At 40.1% G+C, this 16,934-nt stretch overlaps 2 protein-coding genes across 4 annotated transcripts in view; both read right to left on the bottom strand.

The window, feature by feature from the left end:
* The window catches only part of Kat14 (lysine acetyltransferase 14), a 44,322-nt gene extending 38,452 nt beyond the window's left edge, over positions 1-5,870 (bottom strand). For all 3 annotated transcript variants that reach the window (XM_015483220.2, XM_015483230.2, XM_048811342.1), the window contains exons 1-2: positions 5,401-5,870; positions 3,429-3,547 (exon numbers count right to left, since the gene is read on the bottom strand). In XM_015483220.2, coding sequence (XP_015338706.1) covers positions 3,429-3,547; positions 5,401-5,659 — 378 coding nt within the window. In that variant the 5' untranslated portion in view covers positions 5,660-5,870. The remainder of the gene's footprint in view (positions 1-3,428; positions 3,548-5,400) is intronic.
* LOC107140187 (protein PET117 homolog, mitochondrial) lies at positions 5,206-9,629 on the bottom strand. The gene is made up of 2 exons (XM_015483241.2): positions 9,422-9,629; positions 5,206-6,104 (listed from the first exon to the last, which is right to left on the bottom strand). Exons 1-2 carry the CDS (start codon positions 9,515-9,517, stop codon positions 5,955-5,957), a joined length of 246 nt encoding a protein of 81 aa, XP_015338727.1. The 5' UTR covers positions 9,518-9,629; the 3' UTR covers positions 5,206-5,954.
* Positions 9,630-16,934: the final 7,305 nt, after the last annotated feature.

The raw sequence follows: 16,934 nt of genomic DNA, 5'->3' as shown, positions 1-16,934 counted from the left end.
AAAATAAAAAACAAAAACAAAAAACAACAAACAAAAAAAAATCTACACATGAATATTTAAATCTACAGAAAACCAAGACAAAGGGTAAACCTTGAAAGAAGGCAGAGGTGGGGAAAAAGCATCTTTGCAATAGAAAAAAAAAAAAAGTCTTCCTCTTAATTTTGCATTTGATCCACATCAGCCCCTACAAATTACTTCCTTAACAGTTAATGCCCACAGAGAGAAGATAAAAGTTCTGGAGATGGATGCTGTTCAATAAATACTTTGATTACAGAATGAGCTTTGCCCACTCTCAGATACAAGAGTATTCAGAAACATGCATTCACTCAATCTCAAACATAGGTATGTATCTGTTATTATATTTCCAGTACTTTCCTTTATGCCTGAGATATTTAATGACTTACAAGTTAAAGTTCACATACCTACTTGAAAATAATTTTTCAGTATCATCACTTATTATTTACTGGACAAACTATATTCTAATACATAAAGAACCTGTTTTTCCACCTCTTCTGGCATTTGTGATCTGAAAGAATGAATCCAGTTGAGTTTTCTAATCTCACAGTACCAGACTAAGCTCATCAGTAATGAAGCCAGCCTTGTGGATCAATGTATCCCCAAGGCCTAGCTCAGGATTGGCAATGCCACAGGAACTATCTGTTGAAAAACAATCAGAAAAAAAATAAGCAGAGATCATGATATTTTCACCTGTGCCATGAGTCTCTAGTACATGAATGCAAAAATGCCCCCTCCCTCTTAAATGTTTGATAAATTTTCTTCTATATATCAAACTTGTTCTCAAGAGTCACCAAGGAGGAAGAGGTTTAGAAGGAAGGGGCCTTTTGGTTCAGAAACCAGACTCTTCACTATTGGTATTTTGTAATACAAATGAAATGCTATTTGTTAAAAGCATTTCTACTTATTACTTTTCTTTCCCCCCAGTACTGCAGACTGAACTCAGGGGTGCTCTACTACTGGGCTACATCCTCAAGCTTTTATTTTTCCATTTTGAGACAGGTCTTGCTAAGTTGCCCAGGCTGATCTCTAACTTATGATCTTCCTGCCTCAATTTGCCAAGAAGCTGGAATTACAGGCATGTACCACCATACCTAGCCTACTTATTACTTTGATAAGTCAGAGTTTAAGACTTAAAAAAGAGAAAGTCCACATTCCAATATCCTAAGTATTTGGAGACATCAATGGAATTATTTAAGACCAACTGATTCTTTCAGACTTTTGATGAACTATGGGCTTTTTCAGATGTAACTAGAAATACTGGTCAGTAGTTTGCTGAGAACCATGTGTGTGACCTAAGTTGTCACTTCATCCTACCAGGGTATTATTCACGGTTGATAGTCTTCTGGAAGTGAAAAAATATTTTTCAAGTGATGCTGATTAAATATGCAAATTGAGCCAATATTGTATATTCTGAGCAATATAATAAAAAAGCTAGCTTTTCTTTTAAAAACAACCTCCACAGAAACCCATTCTTTTTTTTTTTTTTAAGAGAGAGTGAGAGAGAGAGAGAGAGAGAGAGGAGAGAGATTTTTTTTTAATATTTAATTTTTTTTTTAGTTTTCGGCGGACACAACATCTTTGTTTGTATGTGGTGCTAAGGATCGAACCCGGGCCGCACGCATGCAAGGCGAGCACGCTACCACTTGAGCCACATCCCCAGCCCCCAGAAACCCATTCTTAAAAATGACAAATTACAGCAAATATTTTGCTGCTTTTCCATTTACTGCTTTTATGAGAATCCACTTGTCAGCCAAATATAAATCTGCTCAATTAATATTAACATGATTTGCCTATATATATTATCCCATGTATACGTTGAGAAAACTATCCCAATAATATTCATGTGATTATATCCTCAATTCAAACTTCCCTTATTTCCATACACACACACACACACACACACACACACATATATAAAATTTTTTTTTTGGCAAGTCAAAAAAGGTTTTCTAAATTCACCAGTGACAGATTTCATGAGATAGTCTAATAAAGTACTAGTAATTAAGATAATAGTCTCAGGCTGCTATGGCAACAATTTACAAGGAACACCATAAAGGCCAAAATGGTATAATCTAAAATCCTTCTCATCATTCTGTTTATTTTCTTCAAAGTGGTAAGTGCTATGGGTAATTATCATGTTTATCTGTTTATTATCTAAAGTAAATGTTGAATGTCAGCCGCCTGAGGACAGTGGCCTTTGTGGTCTCATTTACCACAGTAAACGAAGATCTAGAATAGAAAAGTATTTGGTTCACTACAGGGACTGAGGAGTGAGTATTTGTTAAATACACATCAAAACTGAGGGCTGGGTATGTAGCTCAGCAATAGAGCACTTAACCTAGCATAGGCAAGGCCCAGGTTTGATCCCCAGCACCACAAAAAAACAAAACAAAATACACACACGCACACACACACACACACAAATGGATGTACACAAAAACTGAGCAATTCATTTGTTTTTTTCAACTTAAAGACTATTTATACCTTGGTAGCTTATTATATATAAATATTAATACAAAAACAAAACTAAAAAAATTAATACAAGTCAGAGATCAGTAAAAAGCTATTGCTTGGGCACAAGTCAGAGATCAGTAAAAAGCTATTGCTTGGGCTGGGGTTGTGGCTCAGAGGTAGAGCATTCCCTTAGCATGCATGAGGCCCTGGGTTCGATCCTCAGCACCATATAAAAATGAAATAAAGGTGTTGTGTTCACTTATAACTAAAATAAATAAATAAAAAAGCTATTGCTCAAGGGTGGGGCTATAGCTCAGTGTCAGAGTGCTTGCCTAGCATGTGTGAGGCACTGGGTTTGATCCTCAGCACCATATAAAAATAAATTAAAAAAAAAAAAAAAAAGGCATTCTGCCCATCGACAACTACAAAAAATTGAAAAAAAAAATCTATTGCTCAGGTCATAGGTGGCTTGGATTAGAGTGCTGGTATTGGAGATGGTTAAAAGTAGATATTAAATATTCATCAACAAAAAAATAAACATCTGAGCTCAAATGTAGAAAGGCTGGGTTACACTGGTATTTACAATCTAGTTATATTACTTCTTCCAAATCTATTTCCAATGTAACCATCCTATGGATTTTGCTGTTCTAAAAATTGCTAATAGAAAAAATGTAAACCATACTTTCAATTAAAATCAGAGCTTAGTGTTAGATATACATAAAATTACATGACATTTTCAAGAATTTTAAACCCAATTTACTAAGTTAACATCAAGTATTACTTTTACCAAGAATTCCTCTGTCCACACACTCCATATCCAATTTTCATCGTGAAATGAATGGTATCTCTTAAAACACAACAAAAGCTCATTGGTAGTTTCCTTGCTCTGAATACTCATTCCAACAAATTTCCTGGAGGACCCAACATGACATTCTAGAGAAGAGCTTTTTACTCACTTGTTGCCATGTCAGCTTCAGCCTCTCATACTGCTCCTTGCCATCTGCCGAGCAATCAGAACAAGTAAACCTAAAAAAATTATCACCCTTAAGATAACTGAGCTGTTCCCTCAGCTGACCTGGGGGGGAAAAAAAAAGTCACATCACAGGTTTATCTAGAGCACAGGCAACCCAAAGGTTTAATCAGTTTGTCAACCAGATTTCTAAGTATGCTGAGTTTATCAGCCAACCCACAATAGCAGGATGGGCCTGGGAAAGGGAGAGGAGTTTTATTCTTCTAACATCAGATATACACCCCTACAAGGATCTCTGGATCCTTAACTTTTAGGAGAAAGGTACTGGAAAAGCAGGTATGATTGCTCTAACTGGATTTTCCAATCGTTACATACCTAGACTCTTCTAGGCGGGTCCCTTTAGCATTCTTTCAAAAAACATTTGATCTCCCACAATCTGCCAGGCACTGAGCTAGGAACCATTGGGTATACAATAACCAAGACAAAGGCATAGTGCCTGCTCTCACTGGTCTAGAAGTCAGGGAGGGCAGCAAAGGAGAAAATAGGCAATAGGTACTAGCTGCATGGAACTTTTCCCCTCTTATGGTGCATCAGAACCACTCAAGGAGCTGCTGTTTTTCTAACTATGTCTAGGTCTCTCCAGATGAAAAGAATCAGTCTCTGAGGTAGAGCCTAGGCCTCTGCATTAAGGTTCCCTAGGTGATGATGCTAATGCTTTGTGGGACTTGAAAATCACAGGAGTGGAACATGATATGCACCATAGGGCAGTTGAGAGCACATAAAAGGGAGACAAGATTAAGTTGGGAAGAGAGGTCTACAGGCACCTGAGGGAAGACTAGAAATTGGTGGTGGGGTTGGGGGCCATATGTACCCTTGAGATACATATTCCAGAAAGGAAATAAAAATGTGCAAAGTCCCAGGGATAAGAAAGAATTGTTTGTGGAAAATGAAAAGTTCATCCTACCAATAAAGTTCTGTTAATGTGAAGGATAGAAGAGGCTGAAGAAATTAGCAGGGGTCTGACCACAAGGGTGTTTAAAATTTATCCTCTAAGGACAAACAGCCACCAAGATATTCAGGACAAAACCCTGCACTAATAAACAAGACCGCAAAAGCCAGCTAAAAAACTTATTAATAGTAATTATTCATTTGAAAAGTTGAACTCATTCATAAACACAGCCACATACCAGAAAATTAGTCACTTCACTATACATAAATATATATAATACACATATATATAATATGTATATAAATGTATGTATAATATATAAATTTCACTTAGTTATGAATTCCGTTACACAAAGCATTTCTTTAGCACACGTCTTTTCTAGTTTCTTGCCTGATGGAAAATCCTGTTTTAGTGCAAATTATATGATGGCTAGCAAAGCAAGCTCAGGAGTTAAGAAGCTGGTAGCTAAAAACAAGATGTGTGTGCATAACTCTTGTCAGCAGATAAAGAGAACTGCAAGTGGGAAACAAGACTGGTCCTAGGAAAGGCCATTAAATACCTTCAAACTACTAATTCTAACCTCACTTTAACTGTAAGTTAAAGTGACAGATGATAGTTTTCCACATAAGTTAAATATACCACAGTAATGGTTTTGAACTTGAACTTTTAATTCTACACTCAGGCTAGAATCTGGACCCCAGTCCATAACATAATCTTGTTAGAAAAATGTGGTTTAATTCCTTCAGTAACACAGGATTTCTAATTTTCTAATTTTTATTGGGTCACCATCAAGAATATTAATTTAACAATGGAATAGTGGTTGGCAACAATTTTTATTAGTACAAATGTGTCTATGTGTTATATAAATTTGTATTTGATCATCTAAGTTAATGAATGTAATAATTATCCTTTTATTTAGATCTATTTTACATTCATGTTTCTTTCACAGGTTGGAAAAATAAACCTTCACACAGGAATTGACAAATAAAGGAATTGAGAAGCTCCTTACTGGCCGGTATCCATTTTTGGCACTTGTCACAGAAGTAGGACAGCTGCTCCTCCATCCACGACACATCTCCTTCATCACTGTTGAGGGAATCCCCACTCTGGTCATGAGATAAGTCCACAGATGCCTGATCCTCAGATTCAACAATCAAGAGAGTCTCTCCCTCCACTTCACCCTCTTCCAGCCCTTCTGAGGTAGATGTTCTTGTGGCTTCATCATCGTGTCGACTTATCAAACTACTGAGGTGGATGTTACTATCCATCCCTCCCTTTTCACAAGTTCAGAAGTGCTCTTCAGTAACAGTTCTAACTCTGGATGCTGAACTTAAAGAGGCTTCTATCAGAATCACACAGGTAGAAACTCTTCAGAGTGTCTGCCCACAACTTCTTTGCTCAAACATAGGGGATTCTTAAAGTCATTTAGAGTATAGGATCTACTGTCCTTTACCAAATTTAAAAGGACTGTCACAAGAAGGGTGAAGATCTCACTAAGCTATTCTCTATCAACACACATACATAACACACACGGTTTCAGTGCTATTTCACATTCCTTTGAAGTCATGTTTTTTGAGATCCTTTTTCCAATAACATCTTCTCTCTTTCTGCTTCAAGTTGTTCAGTCAAAATAATCTGTTCTCCCAAAAGACGAATGTTTTCTTTTTTCCGATTTTGCCTCTCAATATCTCTGATCACTCCGTCACGAAGCCTCTAAAAACGAAAGAAACAGATTTCAGTAACACCCTGAACAGGTGGTTCCTATCCTTGTGCCATTCAAATCCAAATAACAGTGTTACCAAAATACACTTAAAATGTTCAGATTCCACATACCCAATTACTATTTTAACTTTCTGTACAAATGTAAAATGTAACAAAAAAACCTTCAGATAAATTAGGTAGTGCACTATAATATCATTACTAAAATGATTTCTTTCTCATTTTAAGATATTCCTAAACATTTTGTCCAGAAAACTTATTGGGAAATAACAAAAAATAAAAATAAAAAAATTTTTTATATGGCACTATGTTGAATTTTAAAAATCTAGCTGATATAAGATTCTTTAAAAATTAGCTGTTACTACAGTAATAGTCTGAACTACTTTTCTATTAACAGTTATCCTAGGTGAATAATAAACATCAAGAGAAAAAGAAAGGTTACTAAAAATTGAACAAATTATCTTAACAATTTAGGTACAAGAAAACAAAGAGGGGCTGAGATATAGCTCAGCTGGTAGAGTGCTTGCCTAGCATGCATAAGGCCCTGGATTCAATCCCCAGCACCACCAAAGGAGGGGGGGGAATTGGGTTAATGGGCTGAGGATACAGTCTAGTGGGTAGAACACTTGCCTAGCATGTACAAAGCACTGGGTTCAATCCCAGCACCACAAAAACCAAAAAACATAAAGAACTGGACTTCTAGTATATAAAGTGAAAAGGTAGAAATTATACAAAATACTATCAATTATGTAAAAAGAAAAGTTTTTTTTTTTAAAAGACTACTAATTCTAGAGGTAAAAATAAAACCCATCAATAGTAGTTAGTTACCTTAATAAGCACTAAAAAGGAGAAATTTCAGAATGCAGACTTGGTACCTAAGATGAGACTTGTGTGTGTGTTTGTGTGTGTGAGGGTGGGATGCTGAGGACTGAAACCAGGGGTTACCATTGAGCTACACCTTCCACCCTTTTTTATTTATTTATTTTTGAGGCATGGTCCTGCTAAGTTTCTCAGGCTGGCCTTGAACTTGTCATCCTCCTGCCTTGGCCTCCCAAGTAGCTGGGATTACAAGCATTTACCACCATGCCCAGCTTGAGACTTTTTAAAATATCAATTCAGTCATTACTAATAACTAATATTTTATAGTTCATAGCTCAAAAATACTTCAGTAAGGTGACAAGGCATTTTTGTTGTTGTTTCTATTGTTTTGGTTTTTTGGTGCTAGAGATTGAACCCAGGAAAGTGCTCTACCACTGAGCCACATCCCCCAATAAATTTTTTTTTTTTTAATATTTATTTTTTAGTTATCGGCGGACACAACATCTTTGTATGTGGTGCTGAGGATCGAACCCGGGCCGCACGCATGCCAGGCGAGCGCGCTACCGCGTGAGCCACATCCCCAGCCCCCCCCCAATAAATTTTTAACAGCAGTTTTTAAAAATAGAATTAATTTAGGGCTGAGTATGTTTGGTTTGTAAAAAAAAAAAAAAAAAAAAAAAAGAAAGAAAGAAAAGAAAGAAAAAGAAAATGTGTTACATACACCCAACCTACCAAACATTACAGCTTAGCACCACTTACCTGAAATCATGTCTGTGTAGCTGATTGGGAACTGTGGTTTACTCCACCTGCCCAACATCTCAAGAGAGGATTACAGTCCCTAATCATTCTCCTGGAAAAATACTGAAATCTGAAGTACAGTTTCTACTGAGTGCAAATCATATTGCTTTCTCACCATTGTAAAGTCAAAATATTTTAAGTAGAAGAGTTGTAAGTTAGGGACCATCTATACTTGGTTTCTGGAAGGAAGAGTAACCCATGAGTACTGAACATGAGTGTCTGGTATGTGGTAGACTCCAGTCAGGAAACAGTAGTCACTATTTAACTTCTTGCTTCTTTCAACTTTCAGACACACCTACCATGTACTTCTAGTTCTATTCTTTCCCATTGTTAGAGAGTAGCTAGTGAAGGTCTGGATGTAAAAACAGGGCAATCTTTTTCTTCATCTCTTTCCTACCCAGAGAGCAGAAAGACACCCCCTTCATCTCAATTTTTCTCAGGACCATCATCTTTTCCTTCAACACAGGAAGAACCCTGCCTCTATTCCAAAAGCTACCTTCTTATAGACATACTTTAATCCCAAATCTCTAATCCTTTCTGTGCCTTTTCATCAGTGGTTATCCCAACCCCATTACAAAATTCTTGTGCCATTACAAGATTTCTCTCCTGTCTCCACAGGTTATGAACACCAATGACAAAGACCTCATCTGCTTCATCTCCATATACCAACCACATAGCATTGTCCAAATCCTGGACAAGTAAATTAAGAAGACTGTTGACTCTTGATCATTCAGATCATTACATCTACCCTTGGCAAACTAGGTTCTACTCAACTACCTGAGAAGGTGTTACTTGAAAGTTCAACAATGAACTGCTTGCAATATTTAGCACTGTTGCAAATTATTTACAGACTTTGGAGCGGTTGTTTCTTTGTCTTTGTATTCCCAAAGTACCTAGCGCTATGCCTGGCAGAGAGTGATTAATCACTAAAGATATGCCAACTTGAGAAAGAAAATACGAACTGAGAGAGAGAGACTGACGGTCAGTCATGGATTAGTTAAGTCACAGACATCTCCAGAAATAGAAGTACCAAAAAGAAAATTTGGAGGACTGTATCTTTATCATTCCCAGAGTCTACATTTTCCATAGTCAATATTCACCTAAGCAAAAATTACAAACATCTCATCAAATTACCTTGGCCAAAAGGCACGGAAAGTGGGTGGGTGAGGAGGAGCCAGCTTTACCACCGGATAAAATCTTTAGCACTCAACCGCCTTAGGGTTCAGCGCCAACCTGGGGCCCGAGGGGTGGTGAGAGGTGGATAAGTTGAGAATGAGCCCCCACCCCACCCCCGCAAAAAAAGCGCTTCCCTGACTGGTACTTTCTAGCGGCCCAAGCGGGACGCTGACAGGTTCGCTTGGCAGCGGGCTGGCTGTGAGCTGAAAACAGAACTGCTGAGCACCCAGGAGCGTGCGTTCGCGGGAAAGGCCCCTTGGAGCTGGCTCCTGGGCGCTGGCCAGCAGCGGGTCAGCAAGGACTCCGGGTTGCTTGGCCGCCGGGAGCCGTAGGCCGGGGTGACCTCAGGTTCACGGCCGCGAATGCGTGGGGATGCAGGGCGCGCCACCGCCGAGCCCAGAGGCGAGAAGGAGGGGGCAAAGTCGTGGGGAGCAGCCGGGGACCACGCGGGCAGAGCCCACCAGAGGCCCTAGGCTGCAGCCCACGGGCCCCGGAAGAGACGGTCACGTGACACCGACCTGCAGGTCCTGCCGCTGCTTCAGGTGCACGCCGGCCACCGTGGCCGCCGTAAGCAGCACCGAGAGGCCCAGCACCACCTTCGAGCTCCTCGACATCCCCGCGCGAGCCGCCCCAGCCGCCTCCCGCCAGCCCCAGGCGCCGGGGCCACAGCCGTGAGCGCGTCGCTGCCGGTTCCGGCCAGGCGTGACACCTCGAGCGCAGATTTTTTGTGTATTGCCCGCCTCCAGGCTCAAGCAATCGAGAGCCGATCACCGAGATGCGCCCTTGCTCTGCTCACTGAGTGGCTTGACAAGGGCCCCTGGGACAAGTGGGACCTTTTTCCTACCCGGCGGGCAGAAAGACAAGCCCGATCCAATTACAAAAAGCTCCGACCCAAAGGTGACCCCAGCAGCTTGCCAGATTCGGCATTCCGTGCCTGAGCTCCGTCTCGTCCCCACCTCACCCCAGCGGCCCGGAGTGTCCTAGAGGGTCCGCTATTTACACTGGAGTAGCATGCTGACCCTTCTCCCACACCTATACTTCTGACCATCTGGCTGACCCAGGTGTTTTGCTGGATACCTCACCTAAACACAGGCCCTTGTTGTCCTTTTGTGGAGTAGATGCCACCACCGGTAGTTTGGTGGCTCCAGGGACACGGGTGGGAGTCGTGGAGTTTTGGCTTGAGGACCCATAATTAAACGTGATAGATACAGTTGACTTCACGTTCACCCGGTGGGGGGACCGTCAAGCTCTGAGTTTTCTCAAAACCCAAAAGTGTCTAAACAGCATGCTAACTGGGCAGCCACACCTCCTGATAGGAAATTTGTCCTGACCTAGCTGCCCTAATAATTTTTTTTTGGTGGGGGTGGTGTTACCGCTGTTGACCGGTGACGAGTCTTTGCTTCCCCAATGTTGAAGAATAACACCAGAGAAGTACCCCAAGGCAAGGTCAGAGTGGAAAATTAGAATTTATTAAAGGACAGCAGAAAAGACTTCTCCCGGAGAAAGAAGGGACCCAAGAGATGGAATGTGGAAGTGCGGTTGTTTCCCCTTTTTATAGTTTTCGCTGATGGAATGTAGGTGGGAAGGCCTTAGGGGTGGGACACAGGTGGGCCAAAGAAGTAATCTGGGCACTTCCAAGTCAGCATCTTTAAATTTGCTGTTCATTAACATTTCTTTGGGATGGACTTTGGGCCTAGGGCTTTTCTCGGGACTTCATTAACATTCCATGAGTTGTCCTGCGTTTCCCAGAATTCATTCTCAGCATGGCCTCCATTTTAGATTTCAGTCGCTATTAGACCCTATTTACCTAACTACACTGACTACCTAACTTTAAATCTGGCTTCAGTGGTACCAGGGATTGAACTCAGGGTCACTCGACCACTGAGCCACATCACCAGCCCTGTTTTGTATTTTATTTAGAGACAGTGTCTCACTGTGTTGCTTAGCGCCTCGCTTTTGCTGAGGCTGGCTTTGAATTCTTGATCCTCCTTCCTCAGTCTTCAGAGCCTTTGGAATTACAGGCCAGCGGCCCACATAATTTTTTAAGAGATCACTTTTACACCCTTGAAGCCTCAGTTCTTGATCAGTAATGCTAATAATCATATTATTAGGAAAACAAATGATAGAATGTAGCTTAAGAACTAGGTAAGGCATCATTTTCACTTCTCTAGAATAAAGAGGTATGGCCTCCCAGAAACTTTTTTTTTTTTCTTTTTGCGGGGCAGGGGGTGGTGGTTGGGATTGAACCTGGAGCACTTCACCACTGAGTTGTATCCCCAGTCCTATTTATTTTGTTTTATTTTGAGTCAGGGTCTCGCTAAATTGCTTAGGTAGGGCCTCACTAAGAGGCTAGCTTTGAACTTTGTATCCTTCTGCCTCAGCCTCCCAAGAAGCTGGGATTATGGACATGGGCCACCACGCATGGCAGAAAACTTTAAGTGTCCGATAGTGCAGTACATAAAGACATGTTTAACATTAAATCAGTCTTTCCCACTAAAATACATATTGAAAAAGCTTCTTTCTGTGAAAATAGTTACATACCATATTGATTAGGGGTAGGTCTTGCTTAGAGTTAAGTGCTTCTCCACCATTAATCTGTGTTCATTCCAGGCTCTGTAATATGAGCATAAATAGTATGAGGCAAATATCACTCAAATATTGAAATGTAGGGGCTGAGGTGGTGGCTCAGTGGTAGAGTACTTGCCTAGCATGTGTGAGGCATTGTGTTCTATTCTCTGCAGCACATATAAATAAATAAAATAAAGGTCCATTGACAACTAAAATATATTTTTAAAAAATATTGAAATATAATTTTAAAAATTTTAAAAGATACCTTTTTCAAATGTCAGTCCAGCCACAGCACTTTTTTTGTTTTGTTTTTTTGTTTTTTGCAGCCTGAGGAGAATGTACTATTAAATTGCAAAATGAGGGCTGGGGTTGTGGCTCAGTGGTAGCATGCTTGCCTAGCATGCATGAGGCACTGGGTTCAAGTCTAAGCACCACATACAAATAAATAAAATAAAGGTCCATTAGCAACTAAAAAATATTTTTTAAAAATTGGAAAATGAAGTTCCATTCCTAATGAACTCTGGAATGAGAACCAATTTAATTTATGGTGTATTTACACATTTAATCTAAAGAAATAGAATTATATTTGACTGCTCTTTACTTGTGGTAGATCCCAGATATTTTCCCCCTATAGATCAGTGAGGGTTCAACAGAGATGCATGTCCTTATCAGGTCATTAGATGACCTTTCATTCTGTTGTGATTTTTCAGCTTGTCTTCTTGAAAAGAACTCTACTTAAAAAAAAAAATCCTTTGGGTATGAACTGAAATTTAAAAAGTGGATTATCTGTTTAAATATTTATAAACTTAAGCAAGATTTTTGTATGATTACTGTCACTTAAATTACTGAGTTGAGAGAGTGACTGCATACCATCAAACATTGAAAAGTAATTTTTTCTCTTTAAAATAATTTCCATCTAGTTTAAGTACATTTTTAAGCATATGCAATGTTTTAGAATAAAAATAGTTTTCTAGGAAAACTTAAAGAGTTTCTTTAAGTTGAAGATGAATGAATAAATGAATATGTTTCAAAGAGAAAAATCCAGACTTGCTGATCAGCTCTTTTCTGTGTTGATTACTTTCCCTCTTCCAACAAACTGGGAATGTCCCAGGAGGAGTGGATTCAAGGTCACCCTCCATCCCTCAAGCAACTAAATTCATGGAAGGAAGACAGATTGGTGTGTCAAATAATCACAGTAAAACAGACAAAAATGATATTGATAAGTAGCGAATTGTTATGCTGTGTACCTCTCCCATCCCCGAAATTCATATGTTGAAAACCTAATCACCAAAGGGATGGTATTAGGTGGAGACTTTGGGAAGTAATTAAGGTTAGGTGAGGTCATGAAGCTAGAGTCCCTTGATGAGATTCCTATTTAAGAAGAGAAAGAAACTAGAACTTATTCTCTCTACCATGTAAGGACACAGCAAGAAGATGGCCATTACAAACTAGGAAGAGAGGGAGGGAAAGAGATATGAATAGACACACAGGTGAGAGAGGGGGAATGGAAACATAGAAGAAAACAACAACAACAACAACAAAATGACAGTCACTTGATACACAAGTAATGGCATTTGCCCTCTGGGAATGCTATTTGCTCACCTGAAAATGGACTTGAGCTGAAACGTGCCTTTTAAGATTCCATATGTGGGTCTTGCATTCTTCCCTTCAAGCAGGAGAGCTGCTGCAGCCCTGCAGCTTGGATGTCATTATCAGAAGTTGGCCTTGCGAGCAAGAAACCGGTGGGAAGTAGAACATTTAGCTTAATGCAGCTGATCCCATGCTGAACATTTTGGGGACAATCTCTTACTTCTCTGAGCCTAGTTTTCTCCTCTATACTATGGGGAGAATAATGTCTTTTTTCTTTTTGGTGTGCTAGTTGAGATGGTTAATTACTAGTATGACTGCACCAAAGTGAGGCATGTGGCAAAAGGCATGTGAGAGCACTGCAGCCAATGAGCCCCCAGGGGCCCCCAGGTCTATCAGAAGACCTGGACCCCCTCAATCCTGCAGGAAGGAGATGGGGGAAGGCAGAGGGAGGGCTCCTCTCTCTTCGGCTGTGGACAGTGGCTCTGAATCCTTGTCTTCACATGTTTTGAAAATATCAGTTTGTAGCTGAATAGGCTTTTGGTGAGATCCCAGATGGTGACAGTATGATCCCTCTGACGGTGCTTGCCCAAGCTGTGAATTAGAGTTTCACTGTTTCAAAATATAGATGTTCCTCAATTTACAATGGGATTAGGTACCAACAAGTTCGTTGTAAATTGAAAATATTGTAAATTGAAAATGCACTGAATACACCTCACCTTTCGAAGAAATATCCCAACTAAGCCACATAGCACACCATCGAGTGTCAGTTGTCTCCCTTATGATGCTGTGGCTCACTTGGAGTTGTGCGATGCTGCCCTCCCAGCATCATGAAGAGGATCACATTGCACTTTGTTAGCATGGGAAAAGATCAAAGTTCAAAATTGGGGCTGGGTGGGTAGCTCAGTGTTAGACTGCATGCTTAGCATTTTTAAGGGCCTGGCTTCAATCCCCAATCCTCCCTCTACCCTGCCAAAAAAATTAAATTTTAAGTACAGTTTCTACTGAATATATATTGCTTTTGCACTATCGTAAAGTCCAAAAATTGTAAAACCTAAGTCTAGGATGATCTATATTTGGTATGACTAAGTTCTCTTGGATTCTAAATTCACTCACAATTACTAGAAAAAAAATACATTGATTATAGAAGAAAAATGTTAGATCCTTTAAATACAAATTCAGGAAGCCATGTGCTGTGGCACACACCTGTAATTGCAGTTCAAGGCCAGCCTCAGCAACTTGGTGAAACCCTGTCTCAAAATAAAAAGGGTGAGGATGTAGCTCAATGATAGAATGCCCCTGGATTCAATCCCTGGTACTGTTTAAAAAAATTATATATATAAATTAGACTTTAAAAAGCAAGTTCTAGTTTTTCATTTAGAAATATTATAAATGTTATCAGGAAATTTTACACAAATTTGATATTTAAATCTACTTCAATACTTTTTCCTTTTTGTCTTGTAATTATATGATGTGCTTTTTATTTTTCCTTTTCATAAGTGAAGGAAATGTAATTATCATCCTTGAAGCTTCATTTAGAATTATATAAACTCCTTCAAGTTTGATCTCAGCAAGCTATACAAATATTATCCTTTTTTATGCTTACTGGGTGGGACAAAGGTTAGGAAGCATGGCTAATTTAATATGATTTTAGGTTAGAATTTTTGAACCTTGTTTATCTGCCTTTATTCTAGTTTTCTTTTCCCCAAAAAAACAATTGCCCAGGCTGGCCTTGAACCTGCAACTCTCCAGCCTCAACCTCCTGAGTAGCTGGGATTACAGATGTTACCAAGGCTTATTCTAGTGTCTTGGCATCCAAGATCACATCAGCTCTCAATCACATGCCCCTCTCAATTTTGGATTGACCTAGGTGTGCCCAGAGTAACCACTGCTCTCCTTTAGGGAAAAATGGCTGCTCCAAATGCTTTACAACAGCATCCTACCCTCTTCCTCTCCCTTCAGCCTCCTGTAAGTAAGAGGCAACATCAAACAGTACAGGGCTTGAGAAGAATCAAGAATTGAAAACTAAGTCAGGCGCTGTGGCACTTGCCTGTAATTTTCCAGCAATTCAGGAGGCTGAGCCTGAAGGATCATGAGTTCAAGGCCAGCCTCCGCAACTTGGTGAGACTCTGTCTCAAAATAAAAAGGACTGGAGGTGTAGCTCAGTGGTAAGAAAAGAAAAAAGTAAGAGGAGGGAACACAGTCATCACCCCATGTTTGAACAATGTGGTCACAGAATGCTTGTTCCACCTTCACTCACACAGGGTGGGGACTTGAAAAATGCTCTCACCACTGAAATGTGTAATTTGGCTTACGTTATTTGGCTTGAATCAGGGCCAGGTCCTTGTAGTGATTATGGAAGAGATGGGTTTCAAGTCACCTCTGTCTTAAAGAATAGTAATCATTAGTACTCTACTAGATGGTTTTCAGAGGGAGGCAGAGGTTTAAGGTGGAATCCACAGTGGGCATGAACTTAACAGGTGAGGGGAGAGGCATGAAGTAATGATTAGAAAGCAATGATTATATGGGGCAGGACTGAGAATGAAAGAGGAGGCGGGAGGGGGGGTTTGTTTGGGAAGAAGGTGGAGGGTGTTGGCAGCATTGGCATCAGTGACTGATTTTCCTGTAAATGTTTCCAACTCAGTATCAGATGATTGCAGAAATATCATGCCACATGGCACCCCCTAAGGCACCATTATGATCATTTAAAAGGCAAACAAGAGTCTAGTGTGGGGCTGGGGTTGTCGCTCAGCAGTAAAATGCTCACCTAGCATGTATGAGGCACTGGGTTCAATCCTCAGCACCACATAAAAATAAAAAATAAAGATATGTGTCCACCTAAAGCTAAAAAAAAAAAAATTTTAAAAAAAAGAGTCTGGAGTGCACACCTGCAATCCCAGCTACTCAGGAACCTGAGGCAGGAGTATCACAAATTCAAAGCCAGCCTGGGCAATTTAGCAAGACCTTGTCTCAAAATAAGAAGAGCTGGGAATATAGTTCAGAGGGAGAATGTCCCTGTATTCAGTGCCCAGTACCACAAATAAGTACATAAATAATGAATAATAAATAAAAGCAAAAAAGCCTTTCCTTGTGGATGGCCCTGTAGTAGGCTCCACCTGTGGCCAGTGTCTTTGAATCCCAGCTTCCTCAGGCTGAGGTTATTAAGAGTGCCGTCAGCATATTGAAGCCAAAATTTTAAAATATATAGTCAAAACTACCCTTGAAAATCCCATAGGAGGTGCTATCACTTGGATCTGGAATATCCTTTAAAGGCCTGTGTGTTAGAGGCTAGATCCGCAAGTTGGCACTCTGGGGAGGTGGTGGAACCTCTAAGAGGGAAGGCCTACTGGTAGATCTTGCAGTCACTGCCCTGAAGGGGATAGAGTGACCTCTGTCTTTTTCAGTTCCCACCCACGAGGTAAGTAGCCTTGTTTCACCTCACGCTCCCCACCATGAGGTGATGCCACAGACCCAAAACAACAGGGTCAAGCAACCATGGACTGAAAACTCTTAAAGCCATTAGCTAAAGTGAAACTTTTCTCATTATAAGTTTCTTAGGTATTTGTTACAGTGACTGAAAACTAACACAGAAGGTGACAGGTTGAAGACAATAGACATTCTTAGTAAATCCAAAACCGCCGGTTTTTCCTCCAGCACCAGGATTAATTGCTGTGAACTCAATAATGTATCTCCAAAACTAATTTGGAATTCTGTGCGGGAGATTTCTCTCTCCCCGCCCCCCCCCAGTTAAAATTTATTCAATCATTTATGTATATCAACGTGTACTCATGGCTATTTTATACTTTGGGTTATAATATAACATTACTATATTTTATACTCAGATGGCTCCTGCTTTGGCCATTGGGAGCTCTTTCA

The sequence above is a fragment of the Marmota marmota genome, unplaced genomic scaffold, assembly GCF_001458135.2.
Source record: "Marmota marmota marmota unplaced genomic scaffold, marMar, whole genome shotgun sequence".
Classification (NCBI taxonomy): Eukaryota; Metazoa; Chordata; class Mammalia; order Rodentia; family Sciuridae; genus Marmota; species Marmota marmota.
This window is presented reverse-complemented; position numbering and strand designations above follow the sequence as displayed.

What these genes read in the sequence shown, in the direction of transcription:
- LOC107140187 (XM_015483241.2), bottom strand. Translation starts at nt 9,517, where the DNA reads ATGTCGAGGAGCTCGAAGGTGGTGCTGGGCCTCTCGGTGCTGCTTACG. An exon ending in AGCAGCGGCAGGACCTGCAG is followed by an intron (nt 6,105 to 9,421) that starts GTCGGTGTCACG and finishes TTTCGTTTTTAG; the next exon opens with AGGCTTCGTGACGGAGTGAT.